Genomic DNA, 19,112 nt, shown 5'->3' with positions numbered 1-19,112 from the left:
GTCACAAAAACCGTGACCCCGACGATCTATCGCACGATAGATTGTCTGGTGTAAAGCAGCCTTTAGAATAGCATTTATTTCCAAATACACAAAGGCACTGGGATCTGCACATTCAATTCCAAATGAAAACATGAACAAAATATCAAGTTTTGTTTCATTAAGAAGTGAGTTGATTTGGAGCTGAAGTCGCACCATGAATTTTCACAGCTGGTTCAAGCTCCTGAGCAAATGGAAAATCTTTGTTTATTTCTAAAAAGATAAGCCGTCTACACTGTGTGCAGAATTATCTGCGCTATAAATACACTGATGTGATAAAGCACTGCAGGGGATTATACAAATGCAGAAAAAATATTTGAGGCAAATGAGTATTTTGATCCCATGATACTTGTTATACATGTCGTCCTACTCCAAGTTGTATAGGCTGAGAGCCAACTACCAATTAAGTAAATCCGGTGTTGTGTATCTCTGTAATGAGGAGGGGTGCGGTGTAATGACAACACCCTATATAAGGTGTGCTTAATTATTAGGCATCTTCCTTTCCTTTGGCAAAATGGGTCAGAAGAGAGATTTGACGGGCTCTGAAAAGTCCACAATCGTGAGATGTCTTGCAGAGGGATGCAGCAGTCTTGAAATTGCCAAACTTTTGAGGCGTGATCACTGAACAATCAAGCGTTTCATGGCAAATAGCCAACAGGGTTGCAAAAAGCGTGTTGGGCAAAAAAGGCGCAAAATAACTGCCCATGAATTGAGGAAAATCAAGCGTGAAGCTGCCAAGATGCCATTTGCCACCAGTTTGGCCATATTTCAGAGCTGCAACGTTACTGGAGTATCAAAAAGCACAAGGTGTGCCATACTCAGGGACATGGCCAAGGTAAGGAAGGCCGAAAACCACCACCTCTGAACAAGAAACATAAGATAAAACGTCAACACTGGGCCAAGAAATATCTTAAGACTGATTTTTTTAAAGGTTTTATGGACTGAAGAAATGAGAGTGACTCTTGATGGGCCAGATGGATGGGCCAGAGGCTGGATCAGTAAAGAGAGCTCCACTCCGACTCAGACGCCAGCAAGGTGGAGGTGGGCACTGGTATGGGTATCAAAGATAAACTTGTGGGACCTTTTCGGTTGACGATGGAGTGAAGCTCAACTCCCAGACCTACTGCCAGTTTCTGGAAGACAACTTCTTCAAGCAGTGGTACAGGAAGAAGTCAGTATCGTTCAAGAAAAACATGATTTTCATGCAGGACAATGCTCCATCACATGCATCCAACTACTCCACAGCGTGGCTGGCCAGTACAGGTCTAAAAGATGAAAAAATAATGACATGCCCCCCTTGTTCCCCTGATCTGAACTCCATAGAGAACCTGTGGTCCCTCATAAAATGTGAGAACTACAGGGAGGGAAAACAGTCCACCTCTGGGAACAGTGTCTGGAGGCTGTGGTGGCTGCATGCAATGTTGATCATAAACAGATCAAGCAATGACAGAATCTATGGATGGTCGGCTGAGTGTCATCAGAAAGAATGGGGGCTATATTGGTAACTATTTTTTGGGATTTTGTTTTTGCATGTCAGAAATGTTTATTTCTAAATGTTGTGCAGTTATATTGGTTTACCTGGTGACAATAAACAAGTGAGATGGGGATAGATTTGGTTTTTATTAAGTTGCCTAATAATTCTGCACAGTAATAGTCACCTGCACAAACAGATATCCTCCTAAGATAGCCAAATCTAAAAACCCCTCCAACTGCCAAAATATTAAGCTTTGATATTTATGCGTCTTTTGGGTTGATTGAGAACATAGTTGTTGATCAATAATAAAAAAATCCTCTAAAATACAACTTTCCTAATAATTCTGCACACAGTATATATTGTAGCTCTAATGCTGAGGCTTGGCAAGAAACCTCTGAAGTCACCTTCTAATTTCATTATTACATACCTGGAGTGACATCAGCGAGAATCCCCTCCGCTTCACATGGCTGACCGAGCCTGAACTGCTCCTCTTCTTCATCCTCTGCTTTAACATTGGTCAGATCTTCCCCCTGATTGATCACATGTACCAACCCGGTCCAGGGCTCAGCGCCATCTACCTGATGAGTCTCCGGGACAGTGAGATTCTCCTCTGGGCAGTCCTGAGAATAAAGAGCACGAGGACATCGCTTTGATAGATTTCTCCTCCTGAACCCATCTGTGGAGACACAACCACGCACAGACTGAAAACATGCCCTGCCGTGTTCCATGTTATGCATTAAACTCATCAATATGGTTTATTTAATCAGGGTCAATAATAAGTATTATGCTGTGGTCCACACTGTGACGACATGGACTCTCATGGGTTAAAGTTTCTTAACATTCAGCCAGACAGCATGATAGATTGTTTATAGACGGGGGATAAGTCCCTCATTGTTTTTACAAGACTCTTGTTGACTCAATGTAATTGTGTTGGCCACTGAAAGCCAGACGTATTGTTCTCCAGCCTTTTCCAGTAACCATTGTATTGTAGTTGTGTATTGCTAATGTGATTACCTTAGTAGCCATTGTTGAGTCTGTGACTTGCAGACTCCATGTAGATATCTTCAGTCTTTCTGTAGACATCATTTGGATGAACATTGTCCATGCAGCTTGAGATTCATCCAATGGGAGAGGCGCTCTTGTCCAACCAATCGATGAGGACGCAGTGTATCTAAGTGGAAGGCTGTGGCTATAAAAAGGGACTTCTTTAAGCCACCAGGTTGTTGATGGATGCTGATGGATCCAGTCTAAGCTCTTCGGAGCTGACTAGAGGATCAGGATATCTTATGGCTTCAATCTAGGGACTCCGGTTCCGGTTGGAGACCAGATCCACAGCCTAGGGATTTCGACCCCGGCTGCCAGGATTGTATCATCATATCAGGAATACCTAAGGAGGACACTCAGGTTGGGACAGTTCAGTCACCTGTTACAGACTTTGCAGACCTCAGACAGCTTTCTAAATCTGGCATTATTCCTTTCTCGGTGGGTGCCCGCCAAAAGCGGGGTGCTGCTGGATTGGAGTAAGCGGCCCTGGAACCTCTGAGGCATGGACATTCTAAATCCCTGGTGAGCCAGCGGAAGGGTGAGACTCTGTTGCCTGTTACATTTATGTGTTTTGCTGGTTATGTGCCGTTAATTGTTTGGGGATCCAATAAAGTCTAATTATTGTTCCCTCACCCTGTGTTGTCTGAGTAGTGTTACGCCCACGGTTGAGGAGGCCAGCGTTCAGTTGGGATGAGCTCTGAGCCACGCTGTTATTCTAAAGGCGGCGGGTTTTAGTGGACGAGAGCACCCACTGAGCCCCGTGTCTCCACAATTGGTGGCAGCAGTGGGATTCCACACACACCACTTGTTCTGAGGTCTCAGTGCCTTGAAGATTCAAGCCTGAAATGGTTTATAAAAGTAAATGGAGGTGCAGGAGCCAACAGCTCACTGCTCCACCACAGTATTCAACTGCATGATGAAGGGTGCAAATATAAAGAGCTCCTACCTGCATCCGGACAGAAACATGGCCCTTGCACAATGCAGTTTATTAGGGAATCTATGGTCTAGACCCTTATGAGAAGAAGGAAGTGTAGTAAGAAAAATAGTGACTACTCCCATCCTCACCATGGATGGAAAAACCACTGACGCAGTGGAGAAATCTCTTGGTTCATGTGGTTTGTGAGACCCAAGTTTCTTTTCCAAGGGAGGAGCAATTCCATTCTCCTAAGACACTGTAAGGCTATGTGCCCACGCTGCGGAAAATACGCGGAATTTGCCGCGATTTTTTCACGGAAATTCCGTGGATTTTTCAAAAATGTGCAGTACAGCAAGTCCCCAGCCATTTCTATGGCATTTGGGAACTGCTGTGCCCATGCTGCGTTTTTTTCCGCAGTGGAAATAATGCGAATTTCCCTCCGGAAAAATCTGCAGCATGTGAATTATTCCTGCGGATTTCTCCGCAGGGTCCCATACTTACCTACCTTGATAGAAGACACCAGAGTCACTTCGCCGGGTGCAGACTGGAGCGCAGTGAAGCCAGGAGCAGGAAGGAAGAGGTGGGCGGGGCCTGGACGAGCTCCGATCATGTGACAGCTGGAGCTAGTTCAGGCCCGCCCACCTTCTCCTGCAAAGTGCAGACGCTGACAGAGTGACACGGCCGCCGGAAAGTAAAGTGCTGCATGATGGAGGCAAGTTTGAACTCCCGATCACTCAGCACTTGTTCTGCATTGAGGATGCAGTGCCCAAGCCATGGTCCTGTATCCTTCATGCAGAATGCCCGCAGCATATCCGCAGGACATTCCACTGGACATCCGCAGCATGTAAACAAAGTTGTGCTGCAGATTTCTGGGAGCTATTGCGGAATGTCCTGCGGATATAACCGCAGGACACTGTCCCCGTGGGCACATAGCCTAAGGGGCCCTTTTCACACTACGACATCGCAAGCCGATGCTGCGATGCAGAGTGCGATAGTCCCCGCCCCCGTCGCAGCTGCAATATCATGGTGATAGCTGCCGTAGCGAATATTATCGCTACGACAGCGTCACACGCACTTACCTGCCCTGCGACGTCGCTCTGGCCGGCGACCCGCCTCCTTCCTAAGGGGGTGGGTCGTGCGGCGTCATAGCGACATCACACGGCAGGCGGCCAATAGAAGCGGAGGGGCGGAGATGAGCGAGACGTAAACATCCCACCCACCTCCTTCCTTCCGCATTGCCGGCCGGGACGCAGGTAAGGAGATGTTCCTCGCTCCTGCGACTTCACACACAGCGATGTGTACTGCCGCAGGAACGAGGAACAACATCGTAACATCGGTCTTTCCCAAATCATGGAAATGTCGGAGAATACACCGATGATACGATTACGACGCTTTTGCGCTCGTTAATCGTATCAAAAATGCTTTACACACTACGATATCGACTGCGACACCGGATGTGCGTCACTTTCAATTTGACCCCACCGACATCGCACCTGCGATGTCGTAGTGTGTAAAGGGCCCCTAAGGGTGAAGGAGAGCAGGAGAAATATATGATCATATTCACCAGTAATTGATTCCTTATAAGCTTAGGATACAGTGTTTCCTCGAAAAAAAAAAGACAGTCATATTTTTTTTGCCTGGAAAAAAGCGCTAGGGCTTATTTTCAGGGCAGGGCTTATTCTCGGGGAAACATGGTTGTGGGAAAGTCAACCCCCCAAAAAATGCAATACAATGACCCAAAGCACAGCTCCAAATTATGCATGAACTATTTAGGGAAGAAGCAGCAGCTGGTATTCTATCTGTAATGGAGTGGCCCCGTCACCAGATCTCAACCCTATAGAGCTGTTGTGGGGAGCAGCTTGACCGTATGGTGCCAAAAAGTGCCAATCAACCAATCCAACTTGTGGAGGGGAAAGCATGGGGCAAAATATCTCTAGATTACCTCCGCAAATTAACAGCTCGAATACCAAAGGTCTGCAAAACTGGAATTGCTGCAAAGGAGCATTCTGTGCCGAAAGCCAAGTGTGAAGAGGAAATTATTATTACATGTAACAATCATTATTTCTGACCTCGTCACTGTCTGTACGATATTCTCTATTCATTATGCAACTCATTTAATAAATAAAAGTAGGATTTTTAATCGAAAAGACAAAATTGTCTAGGGACCCCAAACTTTTGAACTGTAGTGTACATACATAGACAAAACTAATGTAAACCATCTGGTAAAGTAAGAAGAACTCACAATAGATCATGTGAAACTACGGTGTATCCTGTAATTAGCATCACAGGTATCTACAAATCTGTAGTTTGTCAGTCTGCCTATTTAAAAGGTGAAAAGTAGTCACTGTGCTCTTTGGTATCATGGTGTGTATCACACAGAACGTGGAGCAAAGAAAGCTCAGAAGAGAGTTGTATCAGAAGGTTAGAAAGTAAATTATAGACAAACATGTTACAGGTAAGAGCTATAAGACCATCTCCAAACAGCCTGATGTTGCTGTTACTGCAGTTGCACATATTATTCAGAAGTGTAAGGGCTATGGGGCTGTAGCCGACCTCCTTGGACGTGGCCACGAGAAAAACTGACGACAAAGTGAAGACACAAATAATACGAATGGTAACTAAAGAGCCCAGAACAACTGCTTCTCAATATGCATTTTGGCAAACTGCAGTCTCTCTTTATGATTTGCTTTCAAGAATGGTTTCCTCCTCCACGTCTTCCATGATTCCACTTTGGTAAAGTAAGATCTGCAAGAGACAGAGGTGCAGACGCCGTCTTATACCAGTGGAACCAGAATAAAGAGCTCGGAAACACTCATCTCGGGGAGTTGTGAGGGTCACCACTACCAATCAAGCATAGTACAGTTAGGTCCAGAAATCTTTGGACAGTGACACAATTTTCGCGAGTTGGGCTCTGCATGCCACCACATTGGATTTGAAATGAAACCTCTACAACAGAATTCAAGTGCAGATTGTAACGTTTAATTTGAAGGTTTGAACAAAAATATCTGATAGAAATTGTAGGAATTGTCACATTTCTTTACAAACACTCCACATTTTAGGAGGTCAAAAGTAATTGGACAAATAAACCAAACCCAAACAAAATATTTTTAGTTTCAATATTTTGTTGCGAATCCTTTGGAGGCAATCACTGCCTTAAGTCTGGAACCCATGGACATCACCAAACGCTGGGTTTCCTCCTTCTTAATGCTTTGCCAGGCCTTTACAGCCGCAGCCTTCAGGTCTTGCTTGTTTGTGGGTCTTTCCGTCTTAAGTCTGGATTTGAGCAAGTGAAATGCATGCTCAATTGGGTTAAGATCTGGTGATTGACTTGGCCATTGCAGAATGTTCCACTTTTTTGCACTCATGAACTCCTGGGGAGCTTTGGCTGTATGCTTGGGGTCATTGTCCATCTGTACTATGAAGCGCCGTCCGATCAACTTTGCGGCATTTGGCTGAATCTGGGCTGAAAGTATATCCCGGTACACTTCAGAATTCATCCGGCTACTCTTGTCTGCTGTTATGTCATCAATAAACACAAGTGACCCAGTGCCATTGAAAGCCATGCATGCCCATGCCATCACGTTGCCTCCACCATGTTTTACAGAGGATGTGGTGTGCCTTGGATCATGTGCCGTTCCCTTTCTTCTCCAAACTTTTTTCTTCCCATCATTCTGGTACAGGTTGATCTTGGTCTCATCTGTCCATAGAATACTTTTCCAGAACTGAGCTGGCTTCATGAGGTGTTTTTCAGCAAATGTAACTCTGGCCTGTCTATTTTTGGAATTGATGAATGGTTTGCATCTAGATGTGAACCCTTTGTATTTACTTTCATGGAGTCTTCTCTTTACTGTTGACTTAGAGGCAGATACACCTACTTCACTGAGAGTGTTCTGGACTTCAGTTGATGTTGTGAACGGGTTCTTCTTCACCAAAGAAAGTATGCGGCGATCATCCACCACTGTTGTCATCCGTGGACGCCCAGGCCTTTTTGAGTTCCCAAGCTCACCAGTCAATTCCTTTTTTCTCAGAATGTACCCGACTGTTGATTTTGCTACTCCAAGCATGTCTGCTATCTCTCTGATGGATTTTTTCTTTTTTTTCAGCCTCAGGATGTTCTGCTTCACCTCAATTGAGAGTTCCTTAGACCGCATGTTGTCTGGTCACAGCAACAGCTTCCAAATGCAAAACCACACACCTGTAATCAACCCCAGACCTTTTAACTACTTCATTGATTACAGGTTAACGAGGGAGACGCCTTCAGAGTTAATTGCAGCCCTTAGAGTCCCTTGTCCAATTACTTTTGGTCCCTTGAAAAAGAGGAGGCTATGCATTACAGAGCTATGGTTCCTAAACCCTTTCTCCGATTTGGATGTGAAAACTCTCATATTGCAGCTGGGAGTGTGCACTTTCAGCCCATATTATATATAGAATTGTATTTCTGAACATGTTTTTCTAAACAGCTAAAATAACAAAACTTGTGTCACTGTCCAAATATTTCTGGACCTAACTGTATATCACCACGTTGGCTGCCGCAGACCCAGCTGATACATTGGTAAAAAACAGGATAGAGGAAAGGGTTAACCCGCAATGCCGTGGAGAAGGACAGGAAAAACTCCGGAAGTTAATTCTTTGTGATTTTTATTTTTCGACATGTTTCAGAATCTAACTGACTCCTTCATCAGGAGTCAAAATCCACTAATGTATGCAAAATGTTTTTTAAAAAAAATAAAAATCAAAATCATGAAGAATTAACCTCTGGAGTTTTTTCCTGTCCATCTCCACAGCAGAGCGGGTTAACCCTTTCCTCTATCCTGTTTTTACCGATGATTCCACTTTGACCAAGATGGTGTGAACGGACACTGATGTACCTTGACCTTAGAGGTCACCTCTAGGCTCTTAGCTTTGTATGTGAGGAGTTTGTATGTTCTCCCCGTATTTTTGTGGGTTTCCTCCCGGTTCTCCGGTTTCGTCCAAACTCCAAAGACATACTAATATGGAATTTAGATGATGATATATGTAAAGCGCTGAGGAATTAATGGCGTTATATAAGTGAGTAAAATTAAAAAAATAAGAAATAAAAAGGAAAAATTAAAAAAAAAAAAAAAAAGTCTGATTTTCATTAGTTGATATTCAGTAAATTTAATTGAAAATTACTTTTGTCAGTTCAGGCTATTTCAGAGACCATTGTGGATTCTTCTTTAGGCTACTTTACACGCTGCAATATCGGTCCCAATATCGCTAGTGTGGGTACCCGCCCCCATCTGTTCTGCGACATGGGCAAATCGCTGCCCGTGCCGCACAACATCGCGCAGACCCGTCACACATACTTACCTGCCCGGCGACGTCACTGTGACCGGCGAACCGCCTCCTTTCTAAGGGGGCAGTCCGTGCGGCATCACAGCGACGTCACTGAGCGGCCGCCCAATAGAAGCGGAGGGGCGGAGATGAGTGTCCGGAACATCCCGCCCACCTCCTTCCTTCCTCATAGCGGCCGGGAGGCAGGCAGGAGAGCTTCCTAGTTCCTGCGGCGTCACACATAGCGATGTGTGCTGCCGAACGAGCGACAAACTACATCGTTACTGCTGCAGCAACGATAATCGAGAATGGACCCCCATGTCACCGATGACCGATTTTGCACGTTTTTGCAACGATGCAAAATCGCTCATCGGTGTCACACGCAGCAACATCGCTAATGCGGCCGGATGTGCGTCACAAATTCCGTGACCCCAACGACTCCGCATTAGCAATGTCGCAGCGTGTAAAGCCCCCTTTACTTTACCAGAAGGTGCCAACAATTTTGTGTTGATGTACAAAATTGTGATGAATGCTGTAGGGGACACAGAACTTTGTGATTCCTTCCATCAGCTGGAGCCAGAGATAGAGTTGTAATCCCCTAAAAGCCATGTAACGTCTTCCAGATTCTTCGAAGCTCCAGCCTTTGACTGTCCTGTATTTTGGTGTTTCCACCCGATAATGGATTCGATACGCTGCTCTCGGAATGCGGAATTCAGAATGACGATGATAACCGGAGCCTCCTTGTTTACTGACTCTTCTAGGGAGAGCATTAACCAACAACCTTTATTCTTCGTCTACACTTCCACTAGATCTTCAGACTGAAGCAGAGGTGAATTCATCCCCTCACGTAGGGAGTGAGACTGCACCAACCGCCTCATACATGGTTGATACACTGGTTTAGCAGATGAAGATGGCATTTTTTTGCATTATTGCCCATATAAAAGAAAAAAAAAATCACGTTACAAGTCTCCGCTTCTGAACTTGGCTGCGGTATTTCTGGAGGGTCCTTAGAATCCCACAATAAATGAGGAGATCACACAAAGGATCTTTTAGGCAGATATACGAGCAAATCAAAGTTCAGCGACCGATGCGAGTGACACTGACCCCTGCCACCACGAGCCAATAATCAAGATTTGTATCGATTACTAGAAAACATTTTTTCTGGTATTTTTTTAGAATTATGGTTATTTTCATTTTATCCCCCTGGTGTTGTAGATTTTACATAGTTACATACTAAATGGGTGGGAAAATAAAGTCCGGAGTCCTAGGAGTTCACCCTTCTTCTCCGGGAGGGGAAAAGCAGTGAATTGTCAATGATCTAAATCACTATAAACTGGAGAAAATGTTCTGCCTCCAGATGGCATCGCAGACGGCCGACATGAACTGATCAGCGTCAGATCTTACTACAATGTACAAATATATGAAGGGACGGTATATAGCTCTGTATAATGATCTGTATACACCTCAGCCTGGGACGGGGACAAGGGGCCTCCTCTACGTCTAAGAAGGAAGGTTTAATCCCATATTTTACTGTGCGAGAGAATATAACATTGCAGGATACAGCTGCTACATTCTGTGATGGGCGCACTTCTGCTCCCCATGACTGTGACCAAAGCAAGGTCCTTCATGAAGGCCTGGATGTGACCGCACAGAGCCAGGACCACAACCCCATCCAACACAATGAGAATAATAATTGTGAGCCCGGCCTCTCCACCAACACCAGGGTCTGACCTCACAAACGCTCTTCTGTATGAAGGGGTAGAAGATTCCCACACGCACAATCTGATATCCTGTTAAAATCTGTCTATGAAGAGCTGGAGCCCTTCAATCCAAAAAGGGCGACTCCATATTAATGTGTAAGGATATAGAATGGAGGCGAGAAGAACTCTGGGAGGTGGAATGTGAAGGAGAAGAAAACGGATTATGCCCTAAATAACAGCACCAAATAGTCATGCTTCATATACAGAGAACGGCATCTGAAAAAGACTAAAGGGCCATAGCAACAGGCACAATACACATGAACACATCTCCATACCTCGTGATGTCACCGACCGCTGCTCCTCCATCATCACCTCCTCGTACCGCTCCTTGTGTCCTTCCAGATACTCCCACTCCTCCATGGAGAGAAAGACAGCGACGTCCTGACACCTTATAGGAACCTGACAACAAAGACACCGACATCACCCAGAATCCTCCAGTGCCTCCTGTATAATGTCCCAGCAGTCACCTCTCCCCTCATCACCCAGAATCCTCCAGTGGTTCCTGTATAATGTCCCAGCAGTCACCTCTCCCCTCATCACCCAGAATCCTCCAGTGCTTCCTGTATAATGTCCCAGCAGTCACCTCTCCCCTCATCACCCAGAATCCTCCAGTGCTTCCTGTAAAATGTCCCAGCAGTCACCTCTCCCCACATCACCCAGAATCCTCCAGTGCCTCCTGTATAATGTCCCAGCAGTCACCTCTCCCCTCATCACCCAGAATCCTCCAGTGGTTCCTGTATAATGTCCCAGCAGTCACCTCTCCCCTCATCACCCAGAATCCTCCAGTGCTTCCTGTATAATGTCCCAGCAGTCACCTCTCCCCTCATCACTCAGAATACCCCAGTGCTTCCTGTATAATGTCCCAGCAGTCACCTCTCCCCTCATCACCCAGAATCCTCCAGTGCCTCCTGTATAATGTCCCAGCAGTCACCTCTCCCCTCATCACCCAGAATCCTCCAGTGCTTCCTGTATAATGTCCCATTAGTCACCTCTCCCCTCATCACCCAGAATCCTCCAGTGCTTCCTGTATAATGTCCCAGCAGTCACCTCTCCGGTCATCACCCAGAATCCTCCAGTGCTTCCTGTATAATGTCCCAGCAGTCACCTCTCCCCTCATCACCCAGAATCCTCCAGTGCCTCCTGTATAATGTCCCAGCAGTCACCTCTCCTCTCATCACCCAGAATCCTCCAGTGCCTCCTGTATAATGTCCCAGCAGTCACCTCTACCCTCATCACCCAGAATCCTCCAGTGCTTCCTGTATAATGTCCCAGCAGTCACCTCTCCAGTCACCACCCAGAATCCTCCAGTGCTTCCTGTATAATGTCCCAGCAGTCACCTCTCCTCTCATCACCCAGAATCCTCCAGTGCCTCCTGTATAATGTCCCAGCAGTCACCTCTCCTCTCATCACCCAGAATCCTCCAGTGCCTCCTGTATAATGTCCCAGCAGTCACCTCTCCTCTCATCACCCAGAATCCTCCAGTGCCTCCTGTATAATATCCCAGCAGTCACCTCTCCTCTCATCACCCAGAATCCTCCAGTGCTTCCTGTATAATGTCCTAGCAGTCACCTCTCCGGTCATCACCCAGAATCCCCCAGTGCTTCCTGTATAATGTCCCAGCAGTCACCTCTCCCATCATCACCCAGAATCCTCCAGTGCTTCCTGTATAATGTCCCAGCAGTCACCTCTCCCATCATCACCCAGAATCCTCCAGTGCTTCCTGTATAATATCCCAGCAGTCACCTCTCCGGTCATCACCCAGAATCCCCCAGTGCTTCCTGTATAATGTCCCAGCAGTCACCTCTCCCCTCATCACCCAGAATCCTCCAGTGCTTCCTGTATAATGTCCCAGCAGTCACCTCTCCCCTCATCACCCAGAATCCTCCAGTGCCTCCTGTATAATGTCCCAGCAGTCACCTCTCCCCTCATCACCCAGAATCCTCCAGTGATTCCTGTATAATGTCCCAGCAGTCACCTCTCCCCTCATCACCCAGAATCCTCCAGTGCCTCCTGTATAATGTCCCAGCAGTCACCTCTCCCCTCATCACCCAGAATCCTGCAGTGCTTCCTGTATAATGTCCCAGCAGTCACCTCTCCCCTCATCACCCAGAATCCTCCAGTGCTTCCTGTATAATGTCCCAGCAGTCACCTCTCCGCTCATCACCCAGAATCCTCCAGTGCTTCCTGTATAATGTTCCAGCAGTCACCTCTCCCCTCATCACCCAGAATCCTCCAGTGCTTCCTGTATAATGTCCCAGCAGTCACCTCTCCCCTCATCACCCAGAATCCTCCAGTGCTTCCTGTATAATGTCCCAGCAGTCACCTCTCCCCTCATCACCCAGAATCCTCCAGTGCTTCCTGTATAATGTCCCAGCAGTCACCTCTCCCCTCATCACCCAGAATCCTCCAGTGCTTCCTGTATAATGTCCCAGCAGTCACCTCTCCCCTCATCACCCAGAATCCTCCAGTGCTTCCTGTATAATGTCCCGGCAGTCACCTCTCCCCTCATCTCCCAGAATCCTCCAGTGCTTCCTGTATAATATCCCAGCAGTCACCTCTCCCCTCATCACCCAGAATCCTCCAGTGCTTCCTGTATAATGTCCCAGCAGTCACCTCTCCGGTCAGCAGCTCAATCATCTTGCTGCTGAGCTCTAGGATCTTCTTCTTGCTCCTCTCATGTATCGGGAGATGGACTGTGATGGGGTCCGGGCTCTGGCTCCGGTAACAGTCCCCCAGTGTCTTCCTCACTATTGTGTAATCCTGTGAATGGAGAGATACTTAGAAAAGAGATTTCCTTCCTGACTCTAGATCTGACAAACAGTATAAATCCCGGAATCAGTAACCGTTTCCAGTAATCTGGGGCCAAAACCAGGAATATTATTACACTCAAGACAAACATCCAGACACCTCTACAACTCTTACAGGAAATAATCCAGGACAACTTTGCCTGGGAGAGAGTTCCACAGATTCACTGCTCTTACAGTAAAGAATCCCCCTCTATACTGTGTATAAACCTTCTTTCTTTAGACACAGATGATGTCCTGGGATCATTGCAAATTAATGTTGCCCAAACACACAGAGACACAGGACACACGCACACAGGACACACGCACACAGGACACACGCACACAGGACACACGCACACAGGACACACGCACAGGACACATGCACACAGGACACATGCACACAGGACACATGCACACAGGACACACGCACACAGGACACACGCACACAGGACACATGCACACAGGACACACGCACAGGACACACGCACACAGGACACACGCACAGGACACACGCACACAGGACACACGCACAGGACACACGCACACAGGACACACGCACACAGGACACACGCACACAGGACACACGCACACACGACACACGCACAGGACACACGCACACAGGACACACGCACACAGGACACACGCACACAGGACACACGCACAGGACACACGCACACAGGACACACGCACACAGGACACACGCACACAGGACACACGCACACACGACACACGCACAGGACACACGCACACAGGACACACGCACACAGGACACACGCACACAGGACACACGCACACAGGACACACGCACACACGACACACGCACACGCACACAGGACACACGCACACAGGACACACGCACAGGACACACGCACACAGGACACACGCACACAGGACACACGCACACAGGACACACGCACAGGACACACGCACACAGGACACACGCACACAGGACACACGCACACAGGACACACGCACACAGGACACACGCACACAGGACACACGCACACAGGACACACGCACAGGACACACGCACACAGGACACACGCACACAGGACACACACGCACAGGACACACGCACACAGGACACATGCACACAGGACACACGCACAGGACACACGCACACAGGACACACGCACACAGGACACACGCACACAGGACACACGCACACAGGACACACGCACACAGGACACACGCACACAGGACACACACACACAGGACACACGCACACAGGACACACGCACACCTTCCCTCCTTTCCTTTAGGATATTCTCATGAAGTTCTTTAGGGCTCTTGATAAGTTTTATACTTGATCTTCCACCATTTTTGAGGTTGCCTTTGGACTCGTTTTGGTTGATTGATGTCTTTCTGTAAGTGAGGTCTCCAGTATTAGATGCACTCTCACTGGAGCTCTATATATCTGGGTCACAATCTCTCTTTATACTGAGGGAGGAATACTGTGTTCAGTTCTGGAGAACTCACCTAGAAAGACATCGTATTAAAGAATGAATTGAAAAGTTCAACACAAAAATGGTGGAAGATCTCAAGTACAAAACTTATCAAGAGACGTAAAGAACTTCATGTATTGAGCCTGAAAAAAAAAAAAAAAAAAAGGAAAAGGGGGGAATGATGAAAATTTCAGAAAATATTATATATTTGAAAACGTAGCAGATGCTTGGAACAAACTTACAGCAAATGTGGTTGTGGAACCCAGTGTCTGTAAATCCAGAATATAGATTTATACCAAGATATACTTGTGCTCAAAAGTTTACACACCCTGGCAGGTTTTTTTTGCTTTCTAGGCCTTTTTTCAGAGAATATAAATGATAACACACAATCTTTTTTCCACTCACGGTTAGTGGTCGGGTGAAGCCATTTATTGTATTTTCTCTTTCTAAATCATAAGGACAACCAAAAACATCCAAATGACCCTGATGAAAAGTTCACACACCCCAGGTCTTAATACCATGTATTGCCCCCTCAAACATCAATGGCAGCTTGAAGTCTTTTCTGATAGTTGTGGATGAGGCTCTTTATTTACTCAGATGGTAAAGCTGCCCATTCTTCTTGGTCAGATGGTAAAGCTGCCCATTCTTCTTGGTCAGATGGTAAAGCTGCCCATTCTTATTGGTCAGATGGTAAAGCTGCCCATTCTTCTTGGTCAGATGCTAAAGCTGCCCATTCTTCTTGGTCAGATGGTAAAGCTGCCCATTCTTCTTGGTCAGATGGTAAAGCTGCCCATTCTTCTTGGCGCCTCCAGTTCCTGTAAATTCCTGGGTTTTCTTGCATGAACTGCGCTTTGCTTGAGTTCTCCCCAGAGTGGCTCAATGATATTGAGTTCAGGAGATTGAGATGGCCACTCCAGAACCTTCCCTTTGTTCTGCTGTAGCCAATGACAGGTTGATTTGGCCTTGTGTTTTGAATTGTTGTCATGTTGGAACATCCAAGTATGTCCCATGCGCAGCTTCAAGTAAATTTGCCTCTTGTATTTGCTGATAACGTGCTGCATTCATCTTTTCTTCAACTTTGACAAAGTTTCCTGTGCCTTTGTACCTTACACATCCCAACATCATCAGTGATCCACCAACAGGCTTTACAGTAGGAATGGTGTCCCTTTCATCATAGGCCTTCTTGACACCTCTCCAAATGTAACGTTTATGGTTGTGGCCAAAAAGTTTGATTTTGGTCTCATCACTCCAAATTACATAGTTCTAGAGGTTTGGGGGCTTGGTCTCTGCGCTCTTTGGAGGCTTGGTCTCTGCGCTCTTTGGAGGCTTGGTCTCTGCGCTCTTTGGAGGCTTGGTCTCTGCGCTCTTTGGAGGCTTGGTCTCTGCGCTCTTTGGAGGCGGCTTGGTCTCTGCGCTCTTTGGAGGCTTGGTCTCTGCGCTCTTTGGAGGCTTGGTCTCTGCGCTCTTTGGAGGCTCGTCTCTGGGCTGTTTGGAGGCTCGTCTCTGGGCTGTTTGGAGGCTCGTCTCTGGGCTGTTTGGCGTATTGTAGGTGAAATACTTTATGGCATTTGCGCAATAATGGCTTTCTTCTGGCGCATGCAGCCCATTTCTCTTCCAGTGCCTCCTGATTGTGCACCTTGAAGCAGCCGCACCGCGAGTTTTCAGTGAGTCCTGGATTTCAGCTGATGTTATTTGTGGGTTTTTCTTTGCATCCAGAACAATTTTCCTGGCAGTTGTGGCTGATATTTTTGTTGTTCTACCTGATCGTGGTTCGGTTTTTACAGAGCCCCTGATTCTACATTTGTTAATCACAGTTTAAACACTGCTGACCGGCATTATCAATTCCTTGGATATCTTTTTGTATCCCTTTCCTGTTTTATACAGTTCAACTAACTTTTCCTGTAGATCCGTTGACAATTCTTTTGCTTTCCCCATGACTCACAATCCAGAAATGTCAGTGGCTTGATGAAGGATGCAAGAGTCTGTCTGGACCCCATAAACTCACTCAGCTTTTATGCACACACTGATTACAAGCAGACAGGCCACAGGTGAGGATGTCACCTTTATTAGCCATTCACACCCATTTGTGTCAACTCATATGCATGTTATCAGCCACAATCACCAAGGTGTGAGAACTTTTCATCAGGGTACTTTGGATGTTTTTGGTTGTCATTATGATTTAAAAAGAGAAAAAACACAGAAGTGACAATAAATGGCTTCACCCGACCATTGACCATGAGTGGGAAAAAGATTCTGTACTATCATTCATATTCACTGAAAAAAAGGCCAAGAAAGAAAAATCTGCCGGGGTATGTAAAGTTTTGAGCACAACTGTAAAAGGTGATGTTATAAGGACAGACCATATAAATCATCTGCTTCCCCCGGATATCAGTCTTCTGTGTAGAGATAGATAATAGATAGCTGGATTGATAGAGTTGAAACTAGAAATTTACATACACTATCTATACAGACACATCTGCAGGTTTTTCCCTCCTCTCTATACAGACACATCTGCAGGGTATTTCCCTCCGCTCTCTATAAAGACACATCTGCAGGTTTTGCCTCCGCTGTCTAAACAGACATATCTGCAGGTCTTTCCCTCCGCTCTCTATACAGACACATCTGCAGGTTTTTCTCACTATCTGACATGAAATTAGAAAAAACCTTTCGCGTTTTCGGTCAATCAGGAACCAAAATTATTTATATTTGCGAAATGCCGGAAAAGTGAGAGAATGTTTTAATGCATTTTTATTATGCACATTGAAAGGTTGCCATACACTAAGGGTGGCTTTGCACGTTGCGACATCGCACGTGCGATGTCGGTGGGGTCAAATCGAAAGTGACGCACATCCGGCATCACTTTCGACATCGTGCTGTGTAAATCCTAGATGATACAATGAACGAGCGCAAAAACGACGGTATCGTATCATCGTTGCATTCACCGACTATGTACTATGTACTTTAAATAATATGGGACCGCCCATATGATAATGTTATGTCATTGGAAGCTTCTGATAGGTTTATTGGCAACATCTGAGTTAATTCGAGACACATCTGTGAATGTATTGTAATGCACACCTGAACACACGGCTTCTTTGTGCAGCATCATGGGAAAGTTAGAAGAAATCAGCCAAGATCTCAGGAAGAGAATTGTGGACTTGCACAAGTCTGGTTTATTCTTGGGTGCAATTTCCAGATTCCTGAAAATGCCTCATTCATCTGTACAAAACAAGATGGGAATGTGCAGCCATCATACTGCTCAGGAAGGAGACGGGTTCTGTGCACCAGAGATGGATGTGCTTTGGTCAGACATGTGCATATCAACCCAAGAACAAAAGCAAAAGACCTTGTGAAGATGCTGGCGGAAGCTGGTAACATTGTGTCATTATCCACAGTTCCACAGTGAAACGAATACTGTATCAACATGGGTGAAAGGCCGCTCTGCCAGGAAGAAGCCATTACTCCAAAAGAAACATAATGCCAGATTAACGTTTGCAAATGTACACAGGAACAAAAACCTGGGGTCAAGAGACAGAAGGATCCATACAGAAGATCTGGGGTCAAGAGCCAGAAGGAGCCGTGCAGAAGATCTGGGGTCAAGAGCCAGAAGGAGCCGTACAGAAGATCTGGGGTCAAGAACCAGAAGGATCCGTACAGAAGATCTGGGGTCAAGAGCCAGAAGGATCCGTACAGAAGATCTGGGGTCAAGAGCCAGAAGGATCCGTACAGAAGATCTGTGGTCAAAAGACAGAAGGATCCGCACAAGCATCATACACAGAAGATCTGGGTTCAGCTCCCCTGTGTAAGCTCACCTAGAAGAATTTATTAAACTACCAAGAGCCAGATTACTGCAAGTCTGGCAATATATAATGTTTTGCACTTTTGACTTCCAGACTCCATCTCTCACCGTCCTCTACAGCTCTGAACATGAGACGACCTTCATTTTATAGTCAATCATCTTGGCTTCTCATACATAATGTGACTTGCAGCTATTTAGCATATGATTAGTTATGCAGATTCTTGTCAGGTCTCTGCATTGTTACTGTTTTGCTCCTAAAAATCGAAATTTAAATTTTTATTATTTTGTTAGTATTTTGTAAATCTCCTTTGGCTTTCACCTCTGCTGACTCCATCTGGGTTCCATCAGATTCCAGCATGTAAGGACTGAAATCTTATCCCAGGTCTCTTCTCCACGCTCCCAGTGTTGGTGTATACTGGTCAGGTCTCTTCTCCACGCTCCCAGTGTTGGTGTATACTGGTCAGGTCTCTTCTCCGAGTTCCTAGTGTCGGTGTATACTGGTCAGGTCTCTTCTCCATGTTCCCAGTGTTGGTATATACTGGTCAGGTCTCTTCTCC

The 19,112-nt window shown here is 46.1% G+C and overlaps 1 protein-coding gene across 1 annotated transcript in view; it reads right to left on the bottom strand.

Moving 5' to 3' along the window:
* The window catches only part of LOC142258017 (uncharacterized), a 49,796-nt gene that overhangs the window by 3,822 nt on the left and 26,862 nt on the right, over positions 1-19,112 (bottom strand). The window contains exons 3-5 of the mRNA XM_075330438.1: positions 13,139-13,285; positions 10,801-10,924; positions 1,938-2,186 (exon numbers count right to left, since the gene is read on the bottom strand). Coding sequence (XP_075186553.1) covers positions 1,938-2,186; positions 10,801-10,924; positions 13,139-13,285 — 520 coding nt within the window. The remainder of the gene's footprint in view (positions 1-1,937; positions 2,187-10,800; positions 10,925-13,138; positions 13,286-19,112) is intronic.

Source organism: Anomaloglossus baeobatrachus, chromosome 1 (assembly GCF_048569485.1).
Source record: "Anomaloglossus baeobatrachus isolate aAnoBae1 chromosome 1, aAnoBae1.hap1, whole genome shotgun sequence".
NCBI classification, from domain to species: Eukaryota; Metazoa; Chordata; class Amphibia; order Anura; family Aromobatidae; genus Anomaloglossus; species Anomaloglossus baeobatrachus.
Note: the sequence above shows the minus strand (reverse complement) of the source record. Positions and strands in the feature narration are given on the sequence as shown.